The sequence below is a fragment of the Myotis yumanensis genome, unplaced genomic scaffold, assembly GCF_028538775.1.
Source record: "Myotis yumanensis isolate MYYU_CA2020_CCGP unplaced genomic scaffold, mMyoYum1.0.hap1 SCAF_1, whole genome shotgun sequence".
In the NCBI taxonomy this organism is placed as follows: domain Eukaryota; kingdom Metazoa; phylum Chordata; class Mammalia; order Chiroptera; family Vespertilionidae; genus Myotis; species Myotis yumanensis.
In genome coordinates this window covers 27,162,075-27,179,974 of record NW_027223752.1, presented here as the reverse complement: position 1 = coordinate 27,179,974, position 17,900 = coordinate 27,162,075, and the positions used below count along the sequence as shown (strand labels likewise).

At 40.8% G+C, this 17,900-nt stretch overlaps 2 protein-coding genes across 2 annotated transcripts in view; one reads left to right on the top strand and one right to left on the bottom strand.

Moving 5' to 3' along the window:
- Nucleotides 1-53: 53 nt before the first annotated feature.
- SLIRP (SRA stem-loop interacting RNA binding protein) lies at nt 54-8,998 on the top strand. Its single transcript, XM_070415893.1, has 4 exons — nt 54-189; nt 5,221-5,279; nt 8,164-8,271; nt 8,889-8,998. The coding sequence occupies exons 1-4, from the start codon at nt 93-95 to the stop codon at nt 8,958-8,960; spliced, it is 336 nt and encodes a 111-aa protein (XP_070271994.1). The 5' UTR covers nt 54-92; the 3' UTR covers nt 8,961-8,998.
- SNW1 (SNW domain containing 1) overlaps nt 8,998-17,900 on the bottom strand; it is a 35,964-nt gene continuing 27,061 nt past the window's right edge. The window contains exons 10-14 of the mRNA XM_070415857.1: nt 17,247-17,388; nt 13,747-13,843; nt 11,844-11,961; nt 9,770-9,933; nt 8,998-9,685 (exon numbers count right to left, since the gene is read on the bottom strand). Coding sequence (XP_070271958.1) covers nt 9,487-9,685; nt 9,770-9,933; nt 11,844-11,961; nt 13,747-13,843; nt 17,247-17,388 — 720 coding nt within the window. The 3' untranslated portion in view covers nt 8,998-9,486. The remainder of the gene's footprint in view (nt 9,686-9,769; nt 9,934-11,843; nt 11,962-13,746; nt 13,844-17,246; nt 17,389-17,900) is intronic.

The following is a 17,900-nucleotide window of genomic DNA, read 5'->3' as shown; positions in this document are numbered from 1 at the left end:
CCCTCTGACCCGGAAGCAGATTCCCGTGCTCTGGCGGCGGCAGGTTTTTCCGGGGTCGTGACCTCAGGTCGCCGAGGTCCCTCAAGCTGAAGATGGCGGCGTCGGTAGCGAGGGCCGCTATGGCCCTGCGGGCCAGTAGCAGTCGGCCCGTGGCCTTTGTCAGGAAAATCCCTTGGACCGCCTCTTCAAGTGAGTGATGGAGACGTGGCGGGCGGACTTTTCGGGTGCAAGCGACTCCCCGGAGCTCTGCTTTCGGCGCAGCCCTGCGGCCGCTGGTGGCCGCCTTAGGAGGCTGGGTCCGCTTCTGCGCTCACCGAGGAGCAGAAGGACATGCTTGCGGGTAACCGTGTAGGGATGTCCCTTGAGCTTTTGGGGCGCGTGTTCACGCTCTCCTGCCCATCGGGGTGATTTGGTGGAAAGGCTGTTCCTCGGAAACGTTAAGATTTGCCATTGAGAAGGGTTTGGTTTGATTGCGGTGCGGGGGATGAATTCAAAGGGGCAGGATGGGAGGCGAGGAGACGAACTGAAAGGCAGTTTCAGTCATTTAGCTCAAAGATGAGGCGCTGAACTAGGGGAGTGGTAGAAGGGAGGTCGGACCCATTGATGTGAACAAAACAAAATCGACAGCTTTTCGTGATGTCTTGAAAGGCGGTAGAGCACCCGGTGTGGGGACGGGAGGAATGGCTACCAGGTTTCAACGTTGGCGGATTTCGTGGTTGGAATGTAGGAGAAGCGGGTGGCAGGGAGAGGAGTTAAGTTGGAATGTGCTGGACAGAGGAGGTTGCGTGTGGCTGAGTGGGAAGTGTGGCCTGAGGCCGTACTGCTTGGCTAGAATGCCACGCCGGCCATTCAATCCTGCAACCCGACTCGCGGGAGGCACCTGGGGAAAGGGCTCGCCACGGTGCCTCCATGTCATCCCCTGTAAAATGGAGTCAGGACCTTCCTCATGCGACTGGGAACGAGTTTCAATGTATAGTGCTTAAACTTGTGCTAAACGTAGAGTAAGTACTCAATAAATGGTAGTTATTTTCATGATTACTAAAATTGAAGCTCATGGGAGAGGCATAGGCGGGAGATAGAAGGTTAGGAGTAATCAATACTGAAATCTCTCACCAACATTGGTTTTTTTTTTTTTTTTTTTTGGCTGCTGTTTTGGGGTAAGGTTTTTACCTTTGCTTACCAGAATTTACATAAGCAGTTTTACAATTTACATCTTTATGACAAGATTTTACATTTCCTTACAGGCACATGGATAATCCATGTGTCGAGTCATTTCCCTTAAACAATAGAACAAGGGTAGCTTCTCTTAATTTTTGTGGCCCAGATATGATAGTAGGATGGGAAGTAGATCACTCTGTGTCTCACCTTCTCAACAGGTTGTGGGTGAAGACCAAACCCAGTAAAATGTCTTGCGTAGGCCCTGTGAAGCTGTAGAAAGGCTCAGGGGTTTCTTCAGCATCTTGCAAATGTGAGATTCCAGACCGTAATGGGGGATTTAAAACCCTCCAAGAGCCCGGCCAGCATGGCTCAGTGATTGAGCGTGGACCTATGAACAAGGAAGTCACAGTTGGATTCCCGGTCAGGGCACATGCCCCAGTTGCGGGCTCGATCCCCGGTGTAGGGTGTGCAGGAGACAGCCAATCAATGATTCTCATCAATGATGTTTCTTTCCCTCTCCTTTTCTCTCTGAAATTTATATACACATATATATGTATGTATGTATATACATATACATATGCATATTCATATGCATATATGTTACAGAGAACCGGAATAAATCAAGCAATGCTCAGAGAGTTTGGAGTTACACTTTATTCACCGCGGTGGGCTTAGAGAAAACGAATTCAAATTCTAAGCAAAGCTACAAGCAGAACTTCCCTTTTTATGAAAGAGCCAGCCCTATGTGTGCTTAGTGGTTATCTTTTTTTTTTATTAAAATGTATTTTATTGATTTTTCACAAAGAGGAAGGGAGAGAGATAGAGAGTCAGAAACATCGATGAGAGAGAAACATTGATCAGCTGCCTCCTGCACACCCCCCACTGGGGACGTGCCCGCAACCCAGGCACATGCCCTTGACCGGAATCGAACCCGGGACCCCTCAGTCCGCAGGCCGACGCTCTATCCACTGAGCCAAACCGGCCTCGGCCTTAGTGGTTATGTTGCTGGTGGCCTTGAAAACTATACAGTTCTATCCAATTAAAAAATACAACTGGCATGACATTGAGAGTATGGACGTATCTAGTCTCTGGCCTACAAGGTCAGACAGCTAAGTTTATCTTCCTCATTATTCAAGCAGGCTAAAGCAGGCTAGAAGGCAAAGTTATTTTTTTTAGAATAAGAGGCCATCTAAAGAATAGCAGAGAATTCCAAACAGTAGTTTTACAAAATAGGGGTTAGCCTTCACACACACACACACACACACACACACACACACACAGTGGCCAGATTATTATGACCACCTGACGTTTGTAGGCAAATTAGCTATAATTTCCGCACTGAAGTTGCTAGAGGGCCAGACCATTATAAATAGGGAAGCAGGTTGTTTACCACGACAGTAGAAGTGATTTTTTTCTGAAGATGTGGGTAAACAACGTGATTTAACAGCCTTTGAACGTGGGATATATATATATATATATATATATATATATATATATATATATATATACACACACACACACACACACATATATACTGAGTGGCCAGATTATTATGACCACCTGGACGTTTGTAGGCAAATTAGCCGTACACTGCATGGTACGGGGTATGGAAGCCTAACGCCTGTTCAAACACCTTTGCTGTCTGCAGTTACCAAGATAAAACGTCTCCAATTCACACAGGAACACAAGGATTGGACAAGTCGAGCATTGGAAAAAAGTCATGTGGTCCGATGAATCACGTTCCCAGTTGCATCATGCAGATGACAGAGTGAGAATTTGGCAGAAACAACATGAAAGCATGCACCCCACATGCATGAGTACAACCCTTCAAGCTGGTGGGGGCAGTGTTATGATTTGGGGATGTTTTCCTGGCATGATTTGGGCCCTTTAATTCGTGTGGAACAACGTCTGAATAGCACAACATACCTAAGTATCATTGCTGATCAGGTTCATCCTATCATGTTGATGGCGTATCCAATGGAGATGACTTCTTCCAACAAGACAATGCGCTATGCCACGGTGCTCGTATTGTGCAGGAGTGGTTTCAAGAACATGAGGGAGACTTTATCTTGCTTAGGTGGCCCCCACAATCACCAAATCTCTATCCAATTGAGAATTTGTGGGACGAAGTTAAAAGAGCCATCAGGCAGTTGGTTCCACAGCCATCAAATCTCACAGAACTGGGCAGTGCTATTCATCAGGCAGGTGTCAGATTCCTCGAATCACCTTTCAACATCTTGTGGAGTCAATGCCAAGAAGAATCGCCGCAGTATTGAAGGCAAAAGGTGGCCCAACGAAGTACTGATGGGGTGGTCATAATAATCTGACCACACAGTGTATATAAATATATATCCCACATTCAAAGGCTGTTAAATCACGTTTTTACCCATATCTCCAGAAAAAAATCACTTCTGTCATGGAAAACAACCTGCTTCCCTATTTATAATGGTCTGGCCCTCTAGCAACTTCAGCACGAAATTATAGCTAATTTGCCTACAAATGTCAGGTGGTCATAATAATCTGACCACTCAGTATATAATCTCTAAGAGAGTCTGTAGAACATTCAATTTTGAAAGTCTCTCTCAGTTCATTCATTCATCAGATATTTAAAGGGTATCTATTATGTGGTATCTATTATTGTTCCTCGTGCTTGTAGCTGTTTTTTCAAAAAAATTGTAGTTAATTTGGGGAAAGGTTTATCTTCCAGAGCTGGTTTGTTTTGGAAGTGAATGTTTTCTAAAACTTTAATACCTGGTTTAAGACATGTATATTTAACACTGTTTTGTTTATCCTCCAGTAACATGTTCTGTGAGATTCTGATCTTGCCAACTGGTTTGACCAATTATAGAGCTCTTAAGAAATTTAGTCTCTGTGGGTTGTTGAAGGGTTAGCAGACATTTATTCATTTAGCAAATATTTCCCAACTGTGTATCAAGCACTGTGGGCATAGTGGACTCAACACTCAGGAGCTTTCACTGTAGTGGTAGAGGGGAGGAGGCTTACAAACAAGTGTAGGTGGTTGTTGAACCAATGAGGCTAGATGAACTAGGCCCTGCAGTGGTCGGTAAACTGCGACTTGCAAGCCACATGCGGCTCTTTGGCCCCTTGAGTGTGGCTCTTCCACAAAATACCAACTTCTGTGCATGGGCCACGAAGTTTCAATTGCACTGTACATGTGCGCCCGCATGTGGTGTTTTGTGGAAGAGCCACACTTAAGGGGCCAAAGAGCCGCACGTGGCTCGCAAGCCGCAGTTTGCCGACCACTGAACTAGGGGAAATAAGCAAGTAATATGAATGCAAATCAGACAGTACAAGCCTTGTAGTTCAGAAGAGAAAGAGATCATGTTGTTTTTTGGTCTTTAACATTATCCACTGCTCATACCCACCTCATAGGGTACTACTGTATGTTGTCTTGTCTTTCAGTAGAACCTCAATGAAATAATATTCAGTGGATGTATTTGGCCTGGGTCTTGAAGGATAATTACAGTTTAGGCAGGATGAGATAGGATTACTGACATGTCAAGGAGAAAGAATGACATGCAAAGATGGGAAGTGACAGCATGCATACACAGAATTTCATTTGCTATATAGCAATGGGAAATAAGGCAGGAAGGTTGTAGGTAGGATCAACTCAACAAATTTTAGAAAACCAATTATTTAACTTAGTGTAAACTTTAAATTATGAAAGGCAAGTAAATTGAGATTTTATTTGGAAATCTCTTTGTTGTAATTGTCTTCTATGTGATCTTCTCATAGGGATTATAATGCAGGCATTTAGTACAATGTCTGGTATGATGGTATTTGTTGGGGATGAAGACTACAATTAACTCAGCAATTTATCAGTCCATGTCCCTACCCCATCACCTCTGCAAATCTGGTACATTACAGCTTCATAGTCAACAACTTAGCTGCCTCCTAAATCTTAAGGCTTCAGGAAATGCCAAGTAGCTCCTGTTCACAAGAAGTTTGGAGTTCTAGGACACCTTTTGCTTTCTATCTACAATCTAGGATGGAGGATACAAAATGCATTAACTACTTTTAATGTTTTCTCTTCCTATACAGGTGAGCTGAGAGAACACTTTGCACAGTTTGGCCATATACGAAAGTGCACTGTACCTTTTGTGAGTTTTTTTTTTAAATATTAATGTTATTCTTTAATTCCTTTTTTTTTTGTTTTTGTCAAAGCATGTCAACTTACCTGTATGTCTAATGGAGTGAAGTTGTTTAGTCTTTGTTGGTAAAATTTGGGTGATACTGATTAAAAAGTGAAAAAACAGCCCTAGCCTGTTTCGCTCAGTGGATAGAGCGTCAGCCTGTGGACTGAAGGGTCCCAGGTTTGATTCCGGTCAAGGGCATGTACCTTGGTTGCGGGTACATCCCCAGTAGGGGGTGTGCAGGAGGCAGCTTATCGATGTTTCTCTCTCATTGATGTTTCTAACGATCCTTCTCCCTTCCTCTCTGTAAAAAATCAATAAAATATATATTTTTTTAAAAAGTGAAAAAACACCACCACCATATCTTAGGCATTTGTGCTAGTTTTTCTTTTTTTAAAATTTTTTAAAAGAATACATTTTTATTGATTTCAGAGAGGAAGGAAGAGGGAGAGATAGAAACGTCAATGATGAGAGAGTATCATTGATTGGCTGCCTCCTGCACGCCTCCTACTAGGGATCGAGCCCGCAACCCGAGCATGTGCCCTTGACTGGAATCGAACCTGGGACCTTCCAGTCCGCAGTCCAATGCTATATCCACTGAGCCAAACCAAACCAGTGAGGGCTTGTGCTAGTTTTTTATTGTTGCAGAACAAATTACCACAAACTTAGTGGCTCAAAGGATATATATTATCTCATGGTTTCTGTTAAATCAGGATTCTGGGTACTCTCTAGCTGAGTCCTCTGTTGAATGACTACGTAACTGCAGCCTGTTAGCTGGGACTTTCGTCTCATCAGAGGCTCAACTGGGGAAGATTGATTTCTAAGCTCCTACAGGTTTTGGCAGTTGTTGTCTTTCAATTGTGGGACTGAGCTTTTGTTTTCTTGCTGGCTTTCAGCTGAAGGCTGCTCTCAGATCCTAGGGCAGTGATGGTGAACCTTTTGAGCTCGGCGTGTCAGCATTTTGAAAAACCCTAACTTAACTCCGGTGCCGTGTCACATATAGAAATTTTTTGATATTTGCAACCATAGTAAAACAAAGACTTGTATTTTTGATATTTATTTTATATATTTAAATGCCATTTAACAAAGAAAAATCAACCAAAAAAATGAGTTCGCATGTCACCTCTGACATGCGTGTCATAGGTTCGCCATCACTGTCCTAGGGACTACCTGCAGTTTTTTGTTTCCTGGCTTCTCTATAGGCTATTTCCCAAGATGGCAGCTTGCTTCCTCAAAGTCAGCAAGGGAGTTTCTTTCTTCAGTGTGCTAAGATAAGTCTTATAATATAGTCACAGATTGACACCCCATCACACCCCATCACCATTGCCATATAACCTGATCAGGGGGCAACTTCCCATCACTTTTGCCATGTATTCTTTTAGTTAGAATAGCACAGGTCCATGTCCCCCGCTCCTCCTCCACTCAACCAGAAGGGATTATACAGGGAGTAACGGGGTCATGGGGCCATCTTAGAATTCTGCCTGCTACAGTATTATAATGAGATCATAGAGGATAGTTTATCATAAAATTGGTGGAGAATATCTATTTTAACTTTTATCCTCATTAGGTTGGGTGCGTTTTAAAAAAACTTTTCATATTGGTTACGTTCCCATTGCTTTCTCATGATGGTTTAGAAATCAGTCTATAATTTGTTCTACTTTATCCTGGGCTGAATTTTTCTGTGGGCTTTCTTGAATTAACTGGTTTTAGCAGGTGATAATGGTAGTGGTGATGAGGGTGATTGGTGTCAGAAATATAACAAGATTCTGAAGCTTAAATTTTGTTTCTAGAATTGAGGAAGTTAGAAACAGGGAGAGTACTTCTTTTTGTGATCAGAATTTCCTTTGACTATTACTGCTACTGTGATTTGTATCTAGAATGGTAAAGGAAGCTCATTCTCATATTTCTCCAATGGTGGCAAAAAAGCAGAGAGAATCCTATATAATGAAAGGCTAGTATGCAAATTGACTGGATGGTGGAACGACCAGTCACGATGAGGCATACTGATCACCAGGGGGCAGTTGCTCAACACAGGAGCTGCCCCCTGATGGTCAGTGTGCTCCCATAGGGGGACCACCGCTCAGCCAGAGCCAGACTCACAGCTGACGAGTGCAGCGGCAGTGGCTGGAGCCTCTCCCACCTCTGAGGTAGCGCTAAGGAGCAGCGAGCCCAGCTTCTAGCTGAGTGTGCTCCCACAGGGAGAGTGCCACTCAGCCAGAAGCTGGGCTCACAGCTGGTGAACACAGCAGAGGTGGCAGGAGCCTCTCCCACCTCCATGGCAGCGCTAAGGACCCCTCAGGGGATGTCCGACTGCCGGCTTAGGTCCGGGCCTAAGCCGGCAGTCAGATATCCCCCAAGGAGTCCTGGACTGTGAGAGGGCACAGGTCAGGCTGAGGGACACCCATCTCCCACCCCTCCCCCACCCCAGTGCACGAATGTTGTGCACCAGGCCTCTAGTGTTAAGATGAATGTAGGGATTAAGCTTTGGGTAACTAGGAGAGTGAATATCCATTAAAGCAAGGTTTTTGTTTTTTATTGATTTCAGAGAGGGAGGGAGGAAAACATCAATGATTAGAAAGAACCATCCATTGGCTGCCTCCTGCACACCCCCTACTGGGGGTCGAGCCTGCAACCCAGGCAGGTGCCCAGACCAGAAATCAAACCAGTGACCTCCTGGTTCCTGGGTTGGTGCTCAGCCACTGAGCCACAGGGCTGGGCTAAAGCAAGGTTTTTGACATTCATTAAAATGTCTGTTATCCCATTTTGGCAAATAAAACATTGGTAGTTTGATTTGGAGCTTATAGAAACTTTCTCAAGTTCATGATTATTTTCTTACATTTCGAATTTTTAGGACAAAGAGACTGGCTTTCACAGAGGTATGGGTTGGATTCACTTTTCTTCAGAAGAAGAACTTCAGAATGCACTACAACATGACAGTCATGTTATTGATGGAGTAAAAGTAAGTATTTTTCTATGTATCATGTACTCACTGTATATCAGTTAAATAGGTCAGAAGTGTGAAATGACAGAGATTTGGGGTGATCTTTAAAGAATGGCGGTGGTGGTAGAGTGCCCAGTACTAAAAGGTCTGGGGAGGGAAGTAAGGCTCGGTAATGGGTAGCAAGCATATGTAACACCGAGCAGTGGAAACGGCAGCCTATTTATCAGAGGATGAAATCCTAGCTTTTCCACTTATTATGTGGCCTTGGGTCAGACTGATTTACAATTCTTTAAAATAAATGTTTTTATAGATTTCAGAGAGAGGAAGGAAGAGGGAGAGATATATAGAAACACCAATTGGCTGCTTCCTGCATGCCCCCTACTGGGGACTGAGTCCACATGTGCCCTGACTGGGAATCGGAACTGGTTGATCTGGTGCATCAGACCACCAACTGAGGCTGGGCTAATTTACAATTTTTAATTGAAATTCAGGGAGTCTTATAAAGAACATCCTCTTGACTTATTGGTGCTGATTTCCTAATAAAAAGGCAGTCTTAAGGGGTTTTCAGTTTTAATGTTTTTGCAGACATTGGCTTTCTTTACAGTGCTTACTTGACTTTATTTTATTTTTTTCAGCTCCATGTTCAAGCTCAGAGACCAAAAGTTTTGCAAGGGGATCAAACATCTGATGAAGAGAAAGATTTTTAAGACTATTACTACCTATTAAATAAAGGAACAAAACAAAATTGTCTAAATGTTTTTATTTGAAACAAATAGGTGCACCAAGCAAGCGCTTCCTTTTCCCCACTCCAAATTAAAACAGAGTACATTAGGGGCATACATCATTTGGCAGGACAGTTCCAATAGGTGAACATCCTTCTACTCACTGTGGTTGGGTTAACTTTACTCATAAGCAAGCAGTCATTCTTACACAAAATATTAACCCCAAAGTACTAACGTCACATAAAAGGAAGTGGTCTTAATTTCATTTATGGGGCAGTATGTTCTATAAATGCCAAAAGGTGGGAGAAGCACAAACACAACCCACTCTTTAAAAAAACTAAATAGTTCAAAGTAGAATTTTTCATTCCCCCCCTTTCTGCTGTATTAAAAAGTAGTGCTGGGATCTGACCCCAGATTTGGTTTTTATCTGGCCCGTTTACAAAGTATTTGCCCATATGACTTGCATCATTAGGGTTATGGGTAATAGTCCATTCACTGGGAAGAGGTGTATCTATTCCTTCCTCCTCTTTTTGCCTTCATGCTCATGTTCCTTGGGGCGGCTGCTATCTGAGGGTCTTTTAGAGCCACCGTGCTGTTTGGCTTCTTCCAAGAACTTGTCCAAACCAAAAGGATCTTCCTCAAACTGAACTGGTCCTTCTCTACCTCTTTGCCTACGGTCTGAACCAGAAAACTCCTTATCGGGAACGAATCTAGGGAAAAAGAGAAAGAGCCAAATTATAAACTACTTCACTTGCACTCATGCAAACATTGAAACTGAACTGTTTGCTTGGTACCTGTTGGTCTTTATTCTGGCTTCTAGATCATCACCATACATGTCCTTATCCAGATTTTTACTGGGCCTGTAGATATTCTGGGCCATATCTTTTCCACCTCTCCAGGCTTGATCATAAACATTGTAAATTTCATCTTCTCCACCTGCAAAACCACTGTCCATGCCCTGTAGAGAACATTATAAGTATATGTTATAATTTATTAAAAGTCGAATCTGACTACATTCATTTATAGCTCACATTTTCAACAACATTTAAAAAGTCCATAAACTTGTTCATATCACCTTCGGGTTCTTAGCTTAAATTAGGTACTCATTAACAAGTTTGACAGCAAAGTAGTCATTAAAACTGGGAGACTCTAGTATAAGCAGTTACTTGACAATTTGAATCTATAGACATAGTGGCAAAAAGATGAAAGTACCATAAAACATCTGATGCCATTCAGAGTAATAATATGCCCTTTAACTGCAGGAGAACATCACTATCGTAGCATGAGATAACAGGGCTCTCAATGAAAATCTTAAGTCAACAAACTTATTCCATATATTTAGAAAAATTTAAGTGATTTAAGCCTAAAGTTGTAAAGGGTAACTGTCAAATATTTACTTATGTGGAGCTTTCATGCCTAACCCCCTTTGCTCAGACTGGTAAAATGCCATTGCATATAGTGTTTAAGAACACAAGCTTTGACATGAACACAAGCTTTGACATGAAGACAGCCCATCAATGAAATCTGAGTTCCATTAGTTACGAGCTAAACCTCTGTGTCAGAATTTCCTCATCTTCAAATAGAGGTAATAATAGTGTGACTTCATAGGGTTTTTGTAAGGATTAAATAAGATAATACAAGTAAAAGGCTTAGAACAATGCTGGGAATATAAGAAGCACCCAGTAACTTATTAACTAGAAGAACTTACTCAAATGCTACCTTCAGATCTTAAAAACTCCCCAATCATAATTAACTTCCTCCCTATATCCCAGAACTTTATACTTTTATATTCTTACCACAGTCTTGTTTTTATTTACATACATTAATCTTGTCTTTTCCAGTAGACTTTGAGGACAAAGGCATATCTAGCTCCCTCCCACCTCCCCCCTTTTTTGAGGGCAGGCACCTACCTTGCTTAAAAAATTTTTTTTTATTTAATCATCACTTGATATGTTTTTATTGCTTTTTATAGAGAAGAGGAAGGGGTAAGGGTAGTGAGGGGAGAGAAACCAATGAGAGAGAAAAGTCGATATGGGCCCCAATGGAGGATCAAACCTGCAAACTTTTTTTTAAAAATATATTTTATTGATTTTTTTCAGAGAGGAAGGGAGAGGGTTAGAGAGTTAGCAACATCAATGGGAGAGAAACACTGATCAGCTGCCTCCTGCACACCCCCTACTGGGGATGTGCCCGCAACCAAGGTACATGCCCTTGATCGGAATTGAACCTGGGACCCTTCAGTCTGCAGGCCAACGCTCTATCCACTAAGCCAAACCGGTCAGGGCAAACCTGCAAACTTACGGTGTACGGGACAATGTTCCACCTAACTGAGCCATCTGACCAGGGCCAGAGCCAAGTTTTATAACCTAATTTCTTTCCTTTTCCACTAATGTCTCAAATCCTAGCTAACTGTAAGAGGTAAAAATCAGAGCTGTTTCATTTTCTTTTTTAAGTTATAATATGCAACTTACAATTTTTTTCTATCATCTGCGTTAGGTTGATGAAAATCTATATGTTCATTTTCTTTTCCCAGAGGTTTGGTATTCATATCAATACTTAAGATAACTCTATGTATTTTGTGGGTGTTAACCCTCACCCGAGGATATTTTTTCCATTGATTTTAGAGACTGGAAAGAAGGGAGGAAGAAGGTGAGGGGGGAGAAGGGGAGAAAGAGAGAAAGACTGATGTGAGAGAGACACATCATTTACTTGCTTCCTGCACATGCCTCAACCGGGCCAGCAATTGAACCTGCAATCCAGGTACATGCCCTTGGCCAGGTATCGAACCTTTGACCCTTTGGTGTGCAGGCAACGCTCTAACCATCGAGCAACACCAGCCAGAGCAAAATAACGCTATTTCTATTGTACCTTGGATTGGTTGAACAGCCTTTGGTCATATTGAACTTCATTGGAAGTCCGAGGATTGGGCACACCAAGAGCAATGACCTCACTGATATCTCGATTTTCATTTCTCTGCAGTTTCGACCTGTTTCAAAATACAATGTTACTAACTGAAAACTCTTCACAGACAAGCTGAATTTCAATTTTAAAAACATAAGCAATCTCAGAAGCTAAGGAAATGTGTATGTCCTGTTAATATCTCAAACATATATTCCCTGATAACGCATAATTCCCTGATAATGCTGGCAGCCCTTTAACAGCATTTCAGCTAGATGATTACTGGGAGAGGTAGGTAGGGTTTTATAATTAGACCCTCCTGTTAGCTGGAAGGAATTGCTAAGAGATTCATTCTTGACACGGAAGTCTTTAATACAAACAAGCACCTTACAATACATGCTGAGATATGAAACTGCTACAGTTTATATTTGCTATTATTAAAAGAGGATGGGTAGGACTGGATACAAATTAATTGTATCACACGAATCATTTTCAATAAGCTGGAATCAGGTTTTTTTACATAACCACATTTAGTAATTTTATCCTATTAGAATTTTGAGGAAAACACATCCATGACTGGATTACTCATTATGATTTTCGACATTCAGATTAATTCCCCTGCTGTTTCAGTGTGTAATGCAATCTACATTGCAATGAAACCATGGTAACTGTCGTCATTTATTTTGCTAGAAGCTCAGGTCTTAAAAATGACTTCTATAGACAATCTGATTTCATTAAATCACAAGTTTACAGCTTTCCTATGCTTTCAATTCTCAGCCACTTAAATGGTCCAATTTATGTACAGAGCTATTTTGATTTTTGTAGCTTAGGAATTTTAGACCAAAAGTATATTAACTGCACACTTTCATACTTCATTCCTCTTTCTTCTTCACTATACATTTAACCACAACTCTAAATTCAGATTTTCTGCTTCTCCATGACTTCACTCATCCAGAGAGATGAAATATGCCATTAAACAACGAACACCACGACCAAAGGAATCTTCTTTTTCGTGTATAAGATATGAATGGGGAAAATGGATTGTATCAGCTCTTAGGATGATGAGAGCCTTGAAAACTGCTCATTTGGAAATAAGATGTTTTATATTTGCATTTAACTCTCATTCAGAATTTTACCTCCATATGACAGCATTTCTTCAACTTTTCAGCAAGTTCAGTCCTAAACCTTTGGTGAACCACAAACTTCACCAATCCCTACTTTATTTCAAGTTTGTTCTATACAAGTCTGTACTTATTAAGAGTGCTTTTTCTGTACATCAACTATATTTTAATTTTAAACAAAGTCCTGTGTCAATTTTCCCAATTCATTTTATTAAAAAAATTTTTTATCCATAATTTTATATAATAGCTCTACCTTTCTGAATTTTAAGTGAAACTGCTCATGAGAAGTGGCCGATTTTCACTTCTTACAAAACCTGCTTTTCTCCCCCACTGTACTTCATAGAGTGCTCTGCATGTAAAAGGCCCTCAATAAAGGTATTACAGCTTATATTTCCTGTCTAAAGGAACTGGCACGTAATAAATTTGTCTCACCATTTGAAATTGGAAAAGAACAGACCAGAACAGTCCTATCCATTACCTTCTTCTCACAAACATGATCTGCATTTCCTTTTCTATATTCCCATCATTCTCAATTCTAGCTGACTCTACAAGGCGATGGAAGAAAAGATTACTTCCATGGATAGTCAGTTCTGCTAAGACAAGGTAAGTAGTTAGGAGCAAGAAAGTAAGTGCTGATTTATTAAGTCATCAAACTAAGAGAAGAAAATTGGTATTAGTGGACTAAACCTCCTCTCTAAAAGGTTCACAAAGGCCAATCTTCATAATTCATATTTATCTCAAATAGCACCTACCTCTTATCAGGCGCTGCCCTGGAAAGATTCCGGTCATGCTGTCTCTCTTTCCGCCTGTCATGCCGAATTTCATCCCTCTCACGTGCCTCCCCATCCTCTGTGTGGACAGAGTTGAAAATTACTTCACCACTATATTACCAATTAATATTTTAAACAAGGTAATATAATCTTTAACCTTAGACAATTCCATGAACTTCACTGTAGTCACATTCAGCCCTTTCAACTTTACTTCCAATAACTTTAAATCCAATAGTATTGGTTTAATTTTGGAATGTGAATCCCAGAATCATGCATGTAGCTTAAGTATTTAGGGGTAAGTGTACTGATACTTTTAACTTATTTTAAAATGCATCAAAGTATTAAGGTGGACTGAAAGATAAAGAGATGGGTAGATATGTGAGAAAGCAAATTTAGCTATGTTAATTATTAAAAAGAAATTTTAATACAGAATCTAGGTGGTAGAGATAACGGTGTTTGTTTTATAATTTTTTCCACTTTTCTATGTGTTTTAAAATTTTTGTAATAAAATGTCAGGAAAAAGAATTATGTATAAGTTTGTTTTCAAAGTAGAGGGTCCTTTCCCCCACTATGTGCTGCTTGGGATGGAGTCCTTATGATATTTCGAGAAAAAGAATTTTCTGAGAATAAGTGATTTTTATTTGGATCATTTTTAAAGTCACATCCCCCTCATAGAAGTGTAGCTGGGATTTCAGTAAAGCTAGAAGCAAAGCACTGTCCAAAATTTCCTTTCTATGTTGAAGACCGGTCCAGTACAGTACCAGGCTAGTTGCAGTCCATTAATCCATTGTGTGTGGAGGTCCACATGGCCCTGGGCCATGTGGGTAAAAGCAGGAGAGTGCAATAAGAGAGTCCCAAGGGTCCCGAAAACAAAAGAGCACAAGAGAGTGAACTCCTTTGTTCAGGGGATTAAATATCCCAAATTTCACACCCTTGCTGTGGCCATGCTCATTCTGGCCAATGATCTTTGTTCTCAGGTGTGAAAGACAGTAAGCAAGTTTCCTATGTCACCCCAATTTTACTGGGCATGCTTCTATCTCCTCTTTGCTGGCCCCCTGGGGAGTATAAAGTTTTAGCTTTCTGGCGAAGCTGCCCAAATGACATGTCTATAATATCTGGCCTTTTATTTTTCTTCTTTCCTATTATTAATAACTACTTAATTACAACGGTATCAAGTTTAGCCTTACATATTCAAAGACCAGTTGCCTTTGAATAAAGAACCCTTTGCTTGTGATGCATAGGGGCTGGTTGCTTGTGATCCCTAGGGGCTGGTTGCATCTTGATCTCTATCTACTGTTTTTATGTCTATCTTCATTTTCTCTATCATCTCCAGTCTGAAGGTATAGTGTAGTTAAGAGCATTAGCTTTGGAAACAGCCTGTCAAGATTCAAAGTCTATTTCTGTAACAGATTGGCAATGTAACCTTGTGTGGGTTACTTAACAACTCTGAATCTTAGTCTCCTTCTCCATAAAAATAGTGGCAATAATAGTACCACTGCATCTGGTTGCTGTAGGATTATATTAGGCAATCCATGCAAAGTGCTCAGAGTGGTGCCTGCCATAATAAGCACTCAATAGATGTTTGTTTTTATTAATATACAGCAACAGCTTTTTCAAAATTTTAATTCACTTCTCAAGAACAGTTCTGCTGTATTTTTTTCTTATCAGTTTAGAGAACTCAGATACAAGAGGTTTTTACTTCTAATTGCTTTCAGTGGTTAGGTGTACAACAGGCAGGTATTTATATCTTGCCTCAGTAAGTCATTCATATCTGGTTCAAGGAAGTGGATTATTACTTAAAACCCTGGTTACTTCCTTAGGGTTGAACTCCAGACTTCTGTAACCAAAAGCCTGCTCAATACCTACATTCAAAATTTAACATGTCCACATCTAAACTCCTAATCTTTCTCTCCCAAACTTCTTTATCCTGCAGTCTTCCCAATAAGTAAATGGTGACGCAATCGTTCCCATTGTTCACGTCAAAAGTTTTGAAGTCATCCTTGATTCTTTCTTTTCTCTCATACTTCTACCTAATCCATAAGCATATTTTGTCAGTTCTACCTCCTAAATATATCCACTATCCGACCATGTTTTCACTACCTCTCATCATCTCTGGATTATTGCAATAGCCTTCCAATGGTTTCCCTGCCCATTCAACAGCCTTCTGTCAGATCATGTCACTCTGTTCAAAACCCTTCAACTGCTCCCCTTCTTACTTGAAGTAAAAGCCATGTCCTAACAGTGACTAACATCATTTGAACACTACTCTTCCTATTTGACCTAACTACTCTAACACCTCATCTCCTACTACTCTTTCTTACTCCAATCCAGCCATACTGGCCTCCCTGCTTTATTTGAACACACCAGGCATATTCCCAACTCAGGGCCTTTGCACTTGCTGTTCCTTCTATCTGGGATCCTCTTCTCCCAGAAATCCACATGGCTTACTTCCTTCCTTCAAGTTTTTGGGTTAATGTTAGCATCTCAGAAGTGAGGCCTATTGTGACTACCCTCTCCTGACACTTTTAAAATATATACATTTTATTGATTTCAGAGAGGAAGGGAGAGGGAAAGAGAGAATGAAATATCAATGATGAGAGAGAATCATTGATCAGCTGCCTCCTGCACGCCCCCTACTGGGGTTCGAGCCTGCAACCCAGACACATGCCCTTGACCGGAATTGAACCCGCGACCCTTCAGTCCATAGGCCAACACTCTATCCACTAAGCCAAGCCAGCTAGGGCTCTCCTGGCACTTTCATCCCCCTTCCCTGTTTTATTTTTTCCCATAGTGGTTATTACCTTCTAACACATTACAGGATTTTTTTGGGGGTCTGTCTACATTCCCTAGAATGTTCACTGCTATACCTTCTCCATGCCCCCCCCAACCCTGCATGTAGATCTTCAATATGAACTGAATGAATAAAATTGTACTAGTCAAGGATTTCTTAATAAAACAAAAACCACCCTCATGATTTTCTTGAGTTAATATTATTCTCCTCACTCTAGCTGAATCAACATACCTGTGCAGACCACTAAACAAAGCAAGGGAAAAAAACATGGATAGATTTAATGATTAGAGGTATATTAGCCTATGAGATAGAAAAACTGGGTTATTTTACCATGTAGGGGAACTAATTATTCACTTGAGACTTCATTTCTCTTTGAAAGTTTCAAGAAAAATAGAACAAGAGAAAATCAAGCCTATATTTAAGTTAATAAGCAGTTTTTTAAAGTACATGGCTCAGAGCTTAAAAAACTTCAAGAGTAGTCCCATACTGAAGGTACACAGTTAAATACATACTTTATTTTTTGCTGCTTCAGCTTAGTGAGAAGTTACTTTCATTTCTACACAATTTCTGAAACAGCTATATATTTTATATGTATATACTAATTTTGTATGCAATAAAAATCAATAGGGAATTTCTAAAATGATATCTATATCTTACAAGTAAGTTCAAGTTGGTAATGAGAATATCATACCTTTTTCCACATGGGTTTTGATCCCAGCTCTTCTCTCTCTAGCTTTCTGGGCCATTTCTCTCAGTTTCTCTTCATGTTTCTCTTTTTCTTTTTGAGCCATCTTTCTCTCTACTTGAGCACGCATTTCCACAGCTTCACGAGCCTGTTAGTGAAGTCGGATGTTAAATAAGACACTATCAGGGGATAGATTATAGCTATCATAACATCTGGCTTGAGAAAGCAGCTAGACAGAATTTAGATTTGTTATTGCTAAGTAAAACAAAGATTCCTGTCCACGAAAAGACAGCTTTACTGGAAGACACCGTAAACTTGGATTTTTCACTCTGGGAAATGTCTTATTAGTTAAAACTATAGACTATCCCCCCACCCGCCCCCTCTCCCCCACTCCCCCCCGCTCCCCGCCCAATTTTGAAAGTCCGTATTACACTAATGCTTTCTTATAAACAATCTAAAAAAAAAAAATCAAAGAAAATTCCAGTAAAGTAATTTTTAATATCAATAACATAACAGGAACTGATTATGTTCTCAAAATCAATCAAGTGACCTCAAGATAAAGCTTTAACCCAGGGGTGGGCAAACTTTTTGACTCGAGGGCCACAATGGGTTCTTAAACTGGACCGGAGGGCCGGAACAAAAGCATGGATGGAGTGTTTG